A 16,086-nucleotide genomic window follows, 5' to 3' on the forward strand; every position below is an offset into this window, starting at 1 on the left:
AACTTAGGGCTTGTTTCCACTATACTAGAGATCGATGCTGCAGCAATTGACCCATTTGGCTGTTGATGTATATCACTTAGATGTGATACATTTATTTCCAAGTGCTCTCCCATCAATGCTGGTACTCCACCAGAATGAGAAGTGTAGCTAGCATCAATGGGACAACAGCCCCTGCTGACATTACAGCACATAAGATGCTGTAGTAAGTATGTCTACTTCAGCTGCGCAGCTGAAATCACATAGATTAGATTGATGGCAGGGGTTAGTGTAGACAAGGCCTTACTAGACGATTTCTTTTAGGATACTGACTTCATGGTTTTTTATGCTCTTTGGGGTAAATATTTTTCTGGATCCCTTTTTGCCTCAGTGTTGAGGCGTTTGGGCTCTGATCATGGGAAATACTGGAGACCCTCCAGCCTTGAAGCATAGGGACTTAACCATTATCACTTCTGGCATTACAGCAGCTCTTGTGCTTTCAGTCCTTCAATTCTCTGACTTTGTGTACCTTTCAGCTTGGAGACCCCCGCCCTGGTGCTGGCTAAGAAAGAGATGGATCTCTTCTGAGGATGAGGAGTTGTCTTACAAGAGGCAAAAGAGAACCCAAAAGGCTAAGCATCAAATGAGCTCTTGCTCATGAGGCCTTTGGTTTCAGATCATAATAATACTCAGCCAGACCAGCAGGAGGTTTTCCTGGATACATTTGAAGCAATATAGATGAATATAGTGGCCAGCACAGGGAGGCTGAGCAGCCTAAAGCCAAGGGCAGATAACCTCCTCTTGAAAACTAAAACAGACCATTCCTCTTCATTGAGGTCATTAGGGAGGAGTGGGAAGCAGCTGACAAATTCCTGGCAGTCCCTTCTGACTCTTCCCTGGTTTGATGCAGCCATGGCATTCCATTTAAGGGACAGTAGTCTGTTGCGTAAGGGTGGTTTCTTCCCAAAAGACCCCACAGAGAATTTTAGAAGCCCTTAAAACATCTTCAGCAACCCATAGAACTTTCTAGGGCCAGGATGTCCTGGTGTAATTACTCCATGAGCCTTGCTCTCAAATCATGATGAATTCAAGTCAATACTGAAGAAAATTCTTGTTCCTGTGTTTTGTGGCAGAAAGATCTGGGTGCTCCATGAGGCTGGCAGGTAACAAATCTTCCATTTCATTTTGCTTGAAAACAAATTCCAAAGTAGGAAGATATTTAATCCTAGGTGACTGACTAGTCCTGAGATATTCTAGTGGTAATCCTCTGTTATGTCTTGGCTAAGAGGAATCAGCACAGGTGCAGAGGTGGGGTAATGCAGTACAGGTCTCAATAAGGGTGGTGCAGAGAGAGTGTGCCTTGTCTTGCCTCTCCCTTCTGCGTGATCCTGCACCTTGCCTCACAAAGATAAGGGATGGAGGCTGAGCAACTTGTGGCAGTAGGAGCTGGGATGGAGTCTTGCTGGCACTGAGCCCAGAAACAGCTCTGAGCTACAGAATTTGCTGGGGGCGGTGTTCACAGCCTGCTGGGAGGCAGATTCTTGCTAACTGAGCTGGAGACGGGAGGGAGAAGAGAGGCTGTTTATGTGGCTGAGAGCCCTGCCAGGAGAGTTCATACTTGCAATCTGGTATTTGAGATGTTTGGCTTTTGAAAGATAGCTGTTTTGGACAGAAATAGCAATTTAACAAAGCTGCCCATGTGGAATGTTTAAGGAAGTGGGGCCTACTTAATAATTAATCAAAAGCTCCAAAATTGCTCTGTTCTCTATGCTTGCCTTGAAGCTCTGGTATTGGCCACTGTCTGAGACAGGAAATGAGGGTCAGCTGGACCATTGGTTGACTGTGTGGCACATTTTGTGTTCTTAGTTTGCTGGTTAGTTGACACAATGGGACTATCTGCACTGCAGCTGTAAAACAGTCCTCTGGGACTGGCTAAACAGACTTGTGTTAGCTGCAGTCACACTGATGTGCTGACAATAGCATGGGAGATGTTGTAGCTTAGCTGGTGGCTCAGGCTAGTCACCCAGGTGATTGGATGGGTTTCCTGCAAGTTGTAGCATGTTAACTCCAGCCTAGCTAGTTCAAGTCTTTTTACCAGGTCTAGGAAGCTCACTCCCAGCTGCAGCATAGACATCCCCAATGATTCCTGATCTGATAACAGTTCAGCCACATTTGGTAAGGGATTTTGGGGAAGTCACATTCTGTGTTTTTTCGGGAGCTTTGTAACTTTGGCATCAGCTTTTGGTGGCTTTGGCCAGAGATGGGGCTGTGACTCCCTCACAGCTGCAGTAGGAGCCAGGGCTGTGCTGCTGCTCTGTCATGTGTGGTTTCAGCCAAAACTGTGGCGGGGTTGTGCCTTTTTCTTAATTCGTACAGTCTTTGTAGAGAAGAGCTTTACATCCCTAAGAGAGCTAAAGCCATCCCTCAGAAAGCTAATGCCTCTAGGTCAGTGTTCAGTCTTTTATTGCTTACCACACCAACTAGCCAGAATTATGTTACAGCATTTATAGTGTGAATAATCATCTACTAATTATACTGGCTGCTGTGACAATGAGTGCAAATACACCCAGAAAGAAGCTCCTGCTGTTTTAGATGAGTTATTGTCTCAATATAGCCCTAGTGTTGAAGAATATTATTATAATTAAAAGAAATGAAAATTAAGTTTTTCACACATACTAGTTCTTCCTCTTATTTCCTCAATTAAATCATTTACATTTAATTAATAAAAAAGGAGAAAAGCGAACCAGCTGAAGGGAATACTTTCCAAAAATAGGATTCAGGTAGAGTTGTTTCGACAGACTGTACTGTACTTATCACAGTAGGCCCTTCCAGTATCCTCTCTGTCCTATTGTAATACATACAATATGCAGACTTAAATAATAGCTAACAGTCCTTGTGGAACAAAACCTTACCAGTAATTTTTAATTGAGCATATGCCACAGTAAATCCAGCACAAGATAGAAGTGAAAAAGACAGGCGCCATTAAATTAGGTTTAAAATCTGCAGCTTTTATTAAAAATCTATGCATGTGTTTAATGTTCAACCAATAGCACTGGATCTAAAAAATGCAACCTCCATTCCCCAGCTCATTAGCAATGATGGGCTAGTCTAATGTGCTGCTTACTAGCTTTCATTTCCATTAACTATAAACCCAGGGCTTGCAGTAGACACATTCCAAATACCGTATGTTAGGGGTTTTTCCTTATTGATGTGTACTAGTACACATCACTACATAGTGCCCCCTCTCTCACTATTAGGGTTATCTTTTCTTTAGTTCCCAGTGATTTGTTTTTGTGTAATGTAAAATTTACAAATGCTAAGTTATGAAAATAAAATCCTCTCCAAGAAGCAAATCTACCATTATTTCACTCTGTGCGCACTGCTAAGAGTTTAGACAGCTCAAGACATTGGCAATGGAAGGCATAGCTTTCCCTCTTTTTCTATACAGCACTGAAAAGTGGGCTGGTTGCTTTCAAATTTGATACCCGATGGTAGTGAATAAATGTGATCATCCAATAGCTACTACAAATCAGGAGATTATCTGCGATGTGATTTCTTTTCAAACAGGTTTCTAAAGTGTAACTATTTTACTTCAGCAGCTACGCCAAACATTAACAGTCAGAGGATGAATTACCTCTTCAGGCCTAGAGGATTAGGTCGAAATCACAAGTGTTGAGAAGCATGATTAAATTGTCTACCATATCCAGCACTGTGAAAAACATTTGTGAGCAATGAGATTCATTTAGATTCTATACTGCTATATTTCTCTTCACTGTTTTAGATCTTCATCTCACATCCAGGCTTTGGTATGGAGGGAAATGAATATGAACTATAAATCCACAATACTGACTGCTATCATTTATTCAATTAAAAGGCACAAATTTTTTGGCTAAGGGGGAGAGGACTGTATTGTTATATGCATTAGCATGTTGAATGGAAGACACCTCCCACTTTGACACCTTGAGCAACTAGTGCATTGTACTCCTTTACAGCTTTCTCTGTTTGCAGGACTAGCACATCAATCCCATTTTTCTTGAGATACTCCACTGTTGATGCTGGTACCTAAGGAACAGGATAGGAAAAAGATGTAAGACAAATGGTAGATGCTTTCCCTTGCAGACTACCTCCAAATAAGAAACAAGTACTGGTTGCACTTATTCATAAAAATGCTTAATTGCATCTAGTTTTAAAGGTAATAAAATAAACTTGTGGGGTAGTAACCAAATTGATAACAGGAATATACTTCTCAATTTGTTATAGTGGAGAAAAAGGCACTTTTATTTCACTGTCATTTAATAATAGTTAACATATATCCAACTTGTATTCATTCTTCTTTAGCATGTTCCTCGATGGATTCTGAATTGTACCATGAACAGAAAATTCAGGAGATAGTGGTGGAAATGACTGTGAATTAATACATATAATAGAATGTAGCGCTTTCTAAGTGGGAAGAGCACTACAAAGATGCCTCTGCCCATTTCACTCAGGCCACCCAGTTCAAAAAGCTAGCAGACTGCTTTTTGAAATGAATGAAGCTTCACTGAAAAGATTGGAATTTCTTCAGCTTTCTGCTGAAGTGACACATGAAAATACCATTTCTAGCAAGGGTAGTCAAGGACAGGCTACAAATTTCTACAACACACTGGGGTTCTGATTTACAATCCGTTTTAAAGGTTTAAAAATTAACATAGTTGAAAGATTGTAATTGCTGCTGCTATTACTGCATGTTGTAAACTGAATTACAGTTTGATGCTGGGATCCCAGTATCAAATGAGGTTACTTTCAGAAAATGTCTTTACTCCCAAAATGCTGATCTTATATTTTACAACTTTTTTTCATAAGTGCTTCTTGGCTTTATAAAAGAACAGGTTCAGATTGGGGGAATAAATGAATTACTAGATTGCTTTTTATCAAGGCTAGAAATGATCTATGCTTAAAGAGGAAAAGAACCAGCAGTTACAAGGTGTTGTCATAGGCCAAAACTTACCTGCAAGGCCTCGCTCATGCCACGGCCGATCACTAATGTTTTAACTCCCTTCTTGACAACTTCTTCAAGATCAGCTGGCTGCACACCTGGAGAGTGCTAAGTTTGAAGAAAAAGAAAAAAGTGCTACAGTTTGCATGCTGATCATCAAACAGCAAGCTTCATCTAAATATTTTCAACTTGCAGCGTCACAGGCGGTCAGACAGAGCATACTAACTTTACAAGACCTAACTGACATCCCTTTCTTCCCAACACTCATTTTGTGTTACACTAGCAATTTCAAGGATACTCAAACAAGATACGTAAGAGGGGAATGCAGGCATATCCATATCTGGCTATGGCAATCGTACTGAAGAATCAGTGAGACTCTTAGAACCCATTCTCAAACACCATGGTTAGCTTCAACAAGGAAATCCTACAGCCAATTATACACAAAAGCCAGAAATCACCACACTTACCTCATGCACCAGGCACTCCTATTACTGAATGTGCTCAGAAGAGAGTCTGAATTACCTGTCTTAATCCAATTAAAATTACTTTCACTAAACAAGCAGTTTTACCCAGAAAAGTAGATTGCATCATTAACGGGCCACCCAAATCCTGAGAGAACTTGCTTCAATGCAGAACCTCTTTCCATTTGCTCCAAATACACACCGCCAGTGGAACCCATATAGGCTATCAAGCAATTACAATCCATACTTGATGGGAATCACATCCTGAAATAATCTTTCCTGATACCTTCTTGTGGTCTTTAAACAACTTTCTAACCATGCCAAGCTTATCAGCAGAAGCAAGTTCCATAGACCAGTACACATCTGAGGAAGTGGGTCTGGCTCACAAAAGCTCATAAACCATCTTGTTAGTCTTTAAAGTGTTACATCGTCCTGTACTTTGTTTCAGGTACACCAGACTAACACAGCTGCATTTCTATCACTAGACCAGTACACGGTAACTCAAAGTGGCACCAGACTCATCCATAACAGATGCAAAACCTGTAGGCATAGCTCTACTGACACAAAGAGCAATACATCTTTCAAGATCCCTGGGTCTTACACACAGCTATCAAGTGTGCTGGACCTCACCCAGTCCATCAATTGCACAATAACAACGCTGTGGCTGAAACAAGACAGTAACTGTACTTCTAAATGAACTCACACAGAAAAATAAACACACCATCCCATCCATAGGTAAATGCTTTTCACAAAATGATCACTCCATATTTGACCTCTCAAAAGAAGAGCCTAGGAGCTTAAAATCATAACTTTGCCAGATGCTAAAAGCTATGGACTCAAAGACACTGGATTTATGGCTCATAATCTGTAATCCACTAATCCTCCTTTCTCCTACAACTACAGAGGTGTTAACAGCCATTTCACTTAAATGGTCTCTGAAAGAAGTGTCAGCTATATAGATGAACACAATTTGTTGGGGGAAAAGTCAACATGGTTACTGTAAAGGGACATCATGCCTCACCAATCTACTAGAGCTCTTTGAGTGGGTCAACAAACGTGGATAAGGGGGATTCAGTGGCTATAGTTTACTTAGATTTCCAGAAAGCCTTTGACAAGGTCCCTCACCATAGGCTCTTAAGCAAAGTAATCTGTCATGAGAGAAGAGAGATGGTCCTCTCATGGATTGATAACTAATTAAAAGATATGAAACAAAGAGTAGGAATATATGGTCAGTTCAGAATGGAGAGAGGTAACTGGTGTCCCACAGGGGTCCATACTGGGACCAATCCTATTGAACAGGTTCAGAAAAGGGTAACACAAATGATTAGAGGTTTGGAACAGGTATGGTATGAAGAGAGATTAAAAAGACTTGGACTTTTCATCTTAAAAAAGAAGAGACTAAGGGGTTGGGGATATGAGAGAGGTCTATAAAATCATGACTGGTGTGGAAAAAGTGTTAATAAGAAAAAGTTATTTACTTGTTAGGAAAAAGTTCCTAACTGTCAGGGTAGTTTAAACACTGGAATAAATTGCCCAGGAAGCTTGTGGAATCCCCATCTCTGGAGATCTTTAAGAGTAGGTTAGATAAATGTCTATCAGGGATGGTCTAGACAGTATTTGGTCCTGCCATAGGGGCAGGGGCCTGGATTCGATGACCTCTCGAGGTCCCTTCCAGTCCTAGTATTGTATGATTCTATTCCCACAATATAAGAACTAGGGGTCACCATATGAAATTAAAAGGCAGCAGGTTTGTCTGGAAATGGATGATGGGAGAGGGATCATGTGATGATTGCCTATTATGTTCCCTCCCTGTTGGGCATCTGGTATTGGCCTCTGTCTGACCAAATATGGCTGTTCTTATGTTAACATTCATAAATGACCTGGAGACAGGGATAAATAGTGAGGTGGCAAAATCTGCAGATGATACTAACCTGCTCAAGATATTTGAGTCCAAAGCAGACTGTGGAAAGCTTCAAAAGGATCTCACAAAACTAGGTGATTGAGCAAGAAAATGGCAGATGAATTTTATAATGTTGATAAATGTAAAGTAATGCATATTGGAAAACACATAATCCCAGCTATACGCATAAAATGATGAGAATTAAATTAGTTGTTACCCCTCAAGAGATATTTTGGATGCATTGTGATAGCTCTCTGAGAACATCCACTCAATGTGCAGGCAGCATCAGTCAAAAAAGCAAACAATTGTAGGAACCACTTAAAAAAAGAATAGAAAATAAGACAGAGAATTATCTTATTGTCTCTATATAAATCCATGGTATGCACACATCTTGAATAAGGTGTGCAGCTGTGGTCACTTCATCGCAAAAAGATATCTTGGCATTGGAAAAAGTTGAGAAAAGAGAAACAAAAATTATTAGAGGTATAGAAAAGCTGCCATATGAGAGATTAATAAGACTGGAACTTTTCAGCTTAGAAAAGAAAAGCCTAAGGGGGATATGATAGAGGTCTATAAAATCATGACTGGTGTGGAGGAAGTAAATAAGGAAAAGTTATTTACTTGTTCTCATAACACAAGAACAAGGGGTCACCAAATGAAATTAATAGGTAGCAGATTTAAAACAAACTAAAGGAAGTATTTCTTCACATAATGCACAGTCAACCTGTGGATCTTCTTGCTAGAGGATGTTGTCAAGACCAGGACTTTAACAGGGTTCAAAAAAGAGCTAGATAAATTCACGGAGGATAGGTCCATCAATAGGTATTAGCCAGGATGGGCAAGAATGGTATCCCTCTGGCAGAAGCTGGAACTGGGCAACAGAGGATGGATCACTTGATGGTTACCTGTTCTGATTATTCCCTCTGGGACACCTAGAATTTGCCACTGTCAGAAGATGGGATACTGGGCTATATGGACCATTGGTCTGACCCAGTATGGCCTATGGCAGGACCAAATACTGTCTAGACCATCCCTGATAGACATTTATCTAACCTACTCTTAAATATCTCCAGAGATGGGGATTCCACAACCTTCTTGGGCAATTTATTCCAGTGTTTAACCACCCTGACAGTTAGGAACTTTTTCCTAACAAGTGCCAGTGCAAAGAGTCAACTGTGCATGTGCACAAGCGATATACTAATTGTGGTATCTTTAGGCTGATGTAACATGAGGTAGCAAAAACTTGTAGGCTACGTCTACACTGGCCCCTCTTCCGGAAGGGGCATGTAAATTTCAGCAGTCGTCGTAGGGAAATCCGCGGGGGATTTAAATATCCCCCGCGGCATTTAAATAAAAATGTTCGCCGCTTTTTCCGGCTTTTAAAAAAGCCGGAAAAGAGCGTCTAGACTGGCCCCGATCCTCCGGAAAAAGTGCCCTTTTCCGGAGGCTCTTATTCTTACTTTGAAGTAAGAATAAGAGCCTCCGGAAAAGGGCACTTTTTCCGGAGGATCGGGGCCAGTCTAGACGCTCTTTTCCGGCTTTTTTAAAAGCCGGAAAAAAGCGGCGGACATTTTTATTTAAATGCCGCGGGGGATATTTAAATCCCCCGCGGATTTCCCTACGACGACTGCTGAAATTTACATGCCCCTTCCGGAAGAGGGGCCAGTGTAGACGTAGCCGTAGTGTAGACAGCTAAAGCGTTACATCTAAATACAAGGTGGAACCAATTATTAAGTGTAGTGAGATAACATATTGCAAGAATATAAGAATGGCCATACTGGGTCCATATAGCCCAGTATCCCATCTTCTGACAGTGGCAAATTCCAGGTGTCCCAGAGGGAATGAACAGAACAGGTAACCATCAAGTGATCCATCCCCTGTTGCCTAGTTCCAGCCAGAGGGATACCATTCTCCAGTAGTGCTTGTGTCAACACATAGTGCAGTGCAGTACACTAGGGGTAAGTAACCCACTGGGCAACCCACCATCGTCTAACGCACTGCTTTTTTGGATATTTTGACAATGCGTGGTGGGGCAAAAAATAGTTATGCAAGCGGGACTGGGAGCTAAGGGGGCCAATACAGAGACTATAACTTTTTTCATCTCAGTGTCCTCTCTCTCCTGAAATTTTTGCACCTTTAAAAAAAATCCAATGAACCCACACAGCCCCCCTCACTGTCCACCATCTCTGACAGAAGCATGAAGCTCTGCATTATTGTCATGAGTGCTGCTAGCATGGGATGCACAATGCTCTGGTATTTGCAAAGCTGCAAGAAGGACAAAATCAACAGGGAACATAATGGCTACGTCTACACTGGCATGATTTTCCGGAAATGCTTTTAATGGACAAGTTTTCTGTTAAAAGCATTTTCGGAAAAGCGCGTCTAGATTGGCAGGATGCTTTTCTGCAAAAGCACTTTTTGCGGAAAAGCATCTATGGCTAATCTAGACGCGGTTTTCCACAAAAAAGCCCCAATCGCCATTTTCGTGATCGGGGCTTTTTTGCGAAAAACAAATCTCTGCTGTCTACACTGGCCCTTTTTTTCCGAAAAACTTTTGTGCAAGACTTTTGCCCGAACAGGAGCAGCATAATATTTCCGCAAAAGCACTGACAATCTTACATGAGATCGTCAGTGCTTTTGCGGAAATTCAAGCGGCCAGTGTAGACAGCTGGCAAGTTTTTCCACAAAAGCAGATGATTTTGCGGAAAAACTAGCCAGTCTAGACACAGCCGATGATTTCACAGAGGACAGGTTGTTGTCCAACATAGTGAGATTCAGTTCAGGGTATCATAGAACCGCTACAGACTGAGCCCGAGGAACAAGTATCCACTGTTGGGATCATGTTGTAATGCAGACCTAGGATGATGAGCAGCAGTGGCAGAAGTTTCAGATGTGCAAGGCTACTTTCCGGGCACAGACACATCAGAATGAGGGCTATACTGACAGAATGGCTGGTGCACTGTTGAGACACACAGCATCAGATTGTTACTGTTCAGTGAAAAAAATGTTGGTGTTGGAAAATTCACTGGGGGGGGGCATTGTCATGCAAATGTTCAGAGTCATTAATCATCTCCGGCTACACAGGACTGTGGTGGTTGGCAACATGCATGACACAGAAGATGGATTTGCAACATTTGGGATCCTGAACTGTGGTGGAGCAATAGATGATACACATCCCTATTTTGGCATCAGACCACTTTGCCACAGAATACATCAACAAAGTGCTACTTTCCTATGGGTATGCAAGCACTGGTCAATCACTGGGGCACTTCACCTACATCAGGGTTAGCTGGTCAGGGAAGGTGCATGACCCTCACATCTTAAAAAAACCACACAACTGTTCCAAAAGATCTGAGGAGGGACTTTGTTTCCCAACTGCCAGATTGCCACTAACCATGAAATGTGTGAAGATCTTTAATGTCTAGTTCAAAAAATGATAAAACCTAGGTAGGATGTTAAACATTTTTTTTAAAGGAGAATTAAAATAGAGTGGTCACATGTATTTCTATTGTTGCATGAAGTTTAATAAGGATAAATGCAAAGTGCTCCACTTAAGAAGGAACAATCCATTTCACACATAGAATGGGAAGTGACTGTCTAGGAAGCAATACTGCAGAAAGGGATCTAGAGGTCATGGTGAACCACAAGCTAAATATGAGTCGACAGTGTTGCAAAAAAAAGCAAACATGATTCTAGGATGCATTATTAGAAGTGTTTTGAGCAAGAAATGAGAAGTCATTCATCCACTCTACTTAGCACTGATTAGGCCTCAATTGGATTATTGTGTCCAGTTCTGGGCACCACATTTCAAGAAAGATGTGAAGAAACTGGAGAAAGGTCCAGAGAAGAGCAACAAAAATGATTAAAGGCCTAGAAAACATGAGCTACGAGGGAAGACTGAAAGAATTGGGTTTATTTAGAAAAGAGAAGACAGAGGGCACATAATAGCTGTTTTCAAATATCTAAAAAAGCTGTTACAAGAAGGAGGGAAAGAAATTGTTCTCCTTGCCCTCTGAGGATAGGACAAGAAGCAATGGGCTTAAAGTGCAGCAAAGGAGGTTCAGGTTGGATATTAGGAAAACTTCCTAACTGTCAGGGTGGTTAAGCACTGGAATAAATTGCCCAGGGAGGTTGTGGAATCTCCAGCACTGGAGATATTTAAGAGCAGGTTGGATAGACAACTATCAGGAATGGTCTAGATCAGTGGTTCCCAACCTTTTTTATGCCACAGACTGGCAAACCCATTCACAAACGTTTGGTGGACAGACATCATTTTATTTGCATACTTACATATTCATTGTGCAAATAATGAATATGCAAATATGTAAATCAAACACTACGAATCGTCCTAGCCACAACCCAGCCCCTTGCTCCCCAGTGCCTTTTTCCCCCTTGCTCCCAACGCCCGATGCCCTTTGGTAAAAGGGCCGCGCGGGTGGGGGAAGCCCTGGAGAGCTGCTCCACCGCCTCCTGCCACAGCTGGCAAAAGCGGTCACGTGGGTAGGGGAAGTGGTTGTTGGAGGCGTGCCTGCCTCTCTCCTTCTTTACGCCCCCTCCATCTCCAATCACGTCTCCCCAAGTGGAGAGGGGAGAGGAGGGGGGAACCACCTCCTGCTCTGCCTCCTTCTGAGCCACAATAGCTGCCAGAGCTGAACTGCCAGTAACAGTGGCTTGAGCTCCGATAGCTGCGGGGGCCCAGCAATGAGCGATCCAGAGCCCAGTGATCAGGAACCGCTGGTCTAGCTGGTGATTGGTCCTGCCACGAGGGCAGGAGACTGGACTTGATGATCTCTCAAGATACCTTCCACTTCTAGGATTCTATGTTTTTAGCAGTACTTTTAGCTGTTGCCATTTTTAGGGCTGGCCCTTATTTGTGTCTGTGTAGCTTCTTCTACCAACAGACCATGGCGATCCAAAATCTCTTGTGTATTCCAGGCTGCAACGTGTCTGGATTGTGTAGCCAGTATGATGAACTGGGTACTTGCACACAATAGCTGCTAGATGGGCTTGTCAAACTAGACAATCAGGCAACAGCACTTCAAAAAATTCACACGATTTTAAGGGGTGAGTTGAGGGCTTCCAGTCTTCATGACTCCTGGGTAATGCAGTTCGTAATGGTGACCAGAGCAATTACAATTGGGCACTGTGGACAGGGCCGGCCCGAGCCATTCTTGTGCCCCGGGCAGCGGGAGCGCGGCACATGTGCAGCCCTGCCCCCTGATGCGGCACCCCTTACCACCTCAATCAGGCGCCCCCCATAGTTTGGCGACCTGGGCAGCTGCCTGGCTAGCCCTCTCCTCTCCCCCCACGCCTTAATCCGGCCCTGATTGTGGAACAGCTGCTGGAGAGACGCTGGAGGCAACACAGCATCTACACTTCTGTAGTGGTTATCTCAGTACATGACCTTGGCTCAATAACACTTGGGGAGGTAGTATTAATATGTTGCTATCAGAGGATGTTTTCAATGGTGGGAGACAAACTTAAGTATAGACGTATGTACAATTAGGTTGACATAAGATACCTTGCCTCAATCTAACTTTGTAATGTAGACCAGGCCTAAGAGCTCAGCATAACTATAACTGAAAGCTTGTCTCATTCACCAAGACCCCTAGTTCTTGTGTTATGGGAGCAAATAAATAACTTTTCCAATAGACGATACTGTCTCACATACCTTGTTTTTCTGATATTCTGGGACCAACATAACAACACAGCATACAGAAGATACTTTAGGTAGTTTAAATGTACCAGTGAAAAAGGATTATCATCAATGGATCATATGATTAATATGCTAATATACTATATAGACCGCTATAAACTGAGAGGATGTATAGCTGCTCTACACATCATTTCTATTTTGGTCTGGCAGCTAACGTCTAATATACTAAAAATTAAAGGGATATCATCAGATTAAAACAACAAACATTTAGTGTTAATCCACAAAATTTTATTGAGATCAATAAAATTACACCACTATGGCAGAGTAAAGTTTCTCTCTCCCTTTAAAAAAAATTATTAAAATAAAAAATGTCAAATGCAACCTTCTACCTATTCATATTGTTTACTTTTAGGAATGTTAAAATGGTTAATAGGTAAGCATGAGGCTTACTGGTATGCTTATCAGTGAACTCTCCAGCAGCGGCCAGACATGCTGGAGCTATGCTAAAACAGCCCCAGCCATGGAGGGACCGGCACCAGGCTGGGTGGTGGAACCCCATGGCCATGGTAGGGCCAGAAGCAGGACCTCATGGTTGAGGTGAGGCTGGGCCCCAGGTTAAAACTGTTAAACAGTTAAGCACTAGCACTTTAATTGGTTAACCATTTTAACATCTCTATTTACTTTGTGAATTCCATTCAGTATGGATAGTTAATTGGTCAGTTTCACTTCAGTTTATAGTCTGTTTAATTTTCTAGTTATCTGGAAAATGAATGTTGTTATGTTTGGTAGAGTAATGTTTAAATCTAAATAATGGTTTTCATTAAAGAGATTAATCTTAAAATATCTATGGGAGATTTTGACTCAAAGTGATTTTTGTCCCAAACTACTCATTCCCTTTAACAAACAGAACCAACACCAAAAACCAATCAAACAAAAAACCACACATCAACTGCCCCCCACACACGCTTTTTCCACTTTCTCCAACATTAACTCTCCTGCTGCTCCTGTCTAAGGTTAGCAGTTCATGAACTGTAAATACAAGCACAAGAATTATGCTTTGTATTTGGCTACAGTATAGTCTCTTTTCAACATAGAATCATAGTCATAGAATACTAAGACTGGAAGGGACCTCGAGAGGTCATCGAGTCCAGTCTCCTGCCCTAATGGCAGGACCACGTACTTTCAGACCATCCTTGATAGACAGTTATCTAGCCTACTCTTAAATATCTCCAGATTTCATGACCTCCCTGGGCAATTTATTCCAGTGTTTAACTACCCTGACAGTTAGGAACTTTTTCCTAATGTCCAACCTAAACCTTCCTTGCTGCAGTTTAAGCCCATTGCTTCTTGTTCTAGCCTCAGAGGCCAAGATGAACAAGTTTTCTCCCTCCTCCTTATGCCACCCTTTTAGATACCTGAAAATGGCTATCGTGTCCCCCCTCAGTCTTCTCTTTTCTAAATTAAACAAACCCAATTGTTTCAGCCTTCCTTCACAGGTCATATTCTCTAGACCTTTAATCATTCTTGTTGCTCTTCTCTGGACTCCCTCCAATTTCTCCACATCTTTCTTGAAATGCAGTGCCCAAACTGGACACAATACTCCAACTGAGGCCTAAGCAGCACAGAGTAGAGCAGAAGAATGACTTCTTGTGTCTTGTTCACCACACACCTGTTAATGCATCCCAGAATCATGTTTGCTTTTTTTGCAACAATGAAAATTGTTACAGGTTAAAATTCTCTAGTCCAGTACACTTGGGCCATGACTGGTGCTGAACCAGAGATTTTACCAAACCATGGGAGGTCAACATTGTCTAGCAGCATTGCCAACACTTCCACTACTTATTGGGCTCTTAGAAGACATGGGAAGACATGGGGGCTACGTCTACACTGCAGGATTTTTGGCCAAGAACTGTATTGCGCAAGAGTTATTGCGCAAAAGGTCTTGCACAAGACCGCATCCACACTGCCATGTGCTTTTGTGCAAGAGATGTGCTTTCATGGCAGTGTGGACGCCGTCTTGTGCAAGAAAGTTCTGATGGCCATTTTAGCCATAGGGGTTTCTTGTGCAAGAAACCTCTGTTCCCCTCTATACTGGCCTTTACGCACAAGAGCTCTTGCGCAAGAGGGCTTATTCCTTGTGGGGAGAGGAATAACTCTTGCACAAGAAGCCCTCTGTTCTGATGCCTTACTGTAAATTTACTTGCATAAGAACGCACATGCAGTGTAGACACTGCGCAAGTTTTTGCACAAGAACAGGTGTTCTTACGCAAAAAGTCTGCAGTGTAGACGTAGCCTTAGGGTAAATTAGAGCTAAGTAACAGCAGACAACACAGAGTCAGGATTGGTGGCTGTAAACAAACTTTGAGACTGTAGGAAAGTTGGCCACACCCATGATAAGTGGACATCTGGCTAACTACAGTCATGCCGACCACAGATGTTGCTGGATCAGAGTGTGCTGGACTAGAGAAATCCACCTGTACCATTAATTTGTTCAAGTTTTTAAAGAGTTTAAAATATCCTTTATGAAGAATGTGACCCTGTGAAAACTGACTAACTCCCCATGTTTTCTTTTCCTTACAAAGCAGGCAGTGCAGTGTGGATCTTTGAACAATTCTTCTGGAAGACAACTATCAAAGGCATATAAATGTGATCAGACATGAACACGGAATGCTTCCTCCATCCCACCCTGTCCCAAAATATCCTATTTATTGTAAGGCCAAAGCATCAGCCTACAGTTTAATAACATGTCTCTTGCAAGCTACGTCTACACTGCAGGCTTTTTGCGCAAGGACAACCGTTCTTGCACAAAAAATTGTGGTGCGTCTACACTGCACACGTGTTCTTGCACAAGCAAATTTACAGTAAAGCATCAGAAGAGAGGGCTTCTTGCGCTAGAAGGCAGTGTGGACAGGCAACAGGGGTTTCTTACACAAGAAACCCCTATGGCTAAAAAGGCCATCAGAGCTTTCTCACACAAAAGCACATGGCAGTGTGGAAGGGCTCTTGCGCAAGACCATTTGCGCAAGACCATTTGCGCAAGAACTCTTGTGCAAAACAGTTCTTGCACAAGAAGCCTTCAGTGTAGATGTAGCTTTGTTGTTTCACTAGGATTTGTCTA

At 42.3% G+C, this 16,086-nt stretch overlaps 1 protein-coding gene across 5 annotated transcripts in view; it reads right to left on the reverse strand.

The window, feature by feature from the left end:
• Positions 1 to 2,963: 2,963 nt before the first annotated feature.
• Positions 2,964 to 16,086, reverse strand: part of AAMDC (adipogenesis associated Mth938 domain containing) — a 30,771-nt gene continuing 17,648 nt past the window's right edge. For all 5 annotated transcript variants that reach the window (XM_075919502.2, XM_075919500.2, XM_075919501.2 and 2 more), the window contains 2 exons: positions 4,964 to 5,059; positions 2,964 to 4,038 (listed from right to left, as the gene is read on the reverse strand). In XM_075919502.2, the coding sequence (XP_075775617.1) occupies positions 3,898 to 4,038; positions 4,964 to 5,059 (237 nt within the window). In that variant the 3' untranslated portion in view covers positions 2,964 to 3,897. The remainder of the gene's footprint in view (positions 4,039 to 4,963; positions 5,060 to 16,086) is intronic.

The sequence above is a fragment of the Pelodiscus sinensis genome, chromosome 1 (genome assembly GCF_052426305.1).
Source record: "Pelodiscus sinensis isolate ZL-2025 chromosome 1, ASM5242630v1, whole genome shotgun sequence".
Classification (NCBI taxonomy): Eukaryota; Metazoa; Chordata; order Testudines; family Trionychidae; genus Pelodiscus; species Pelodiscus sinensis.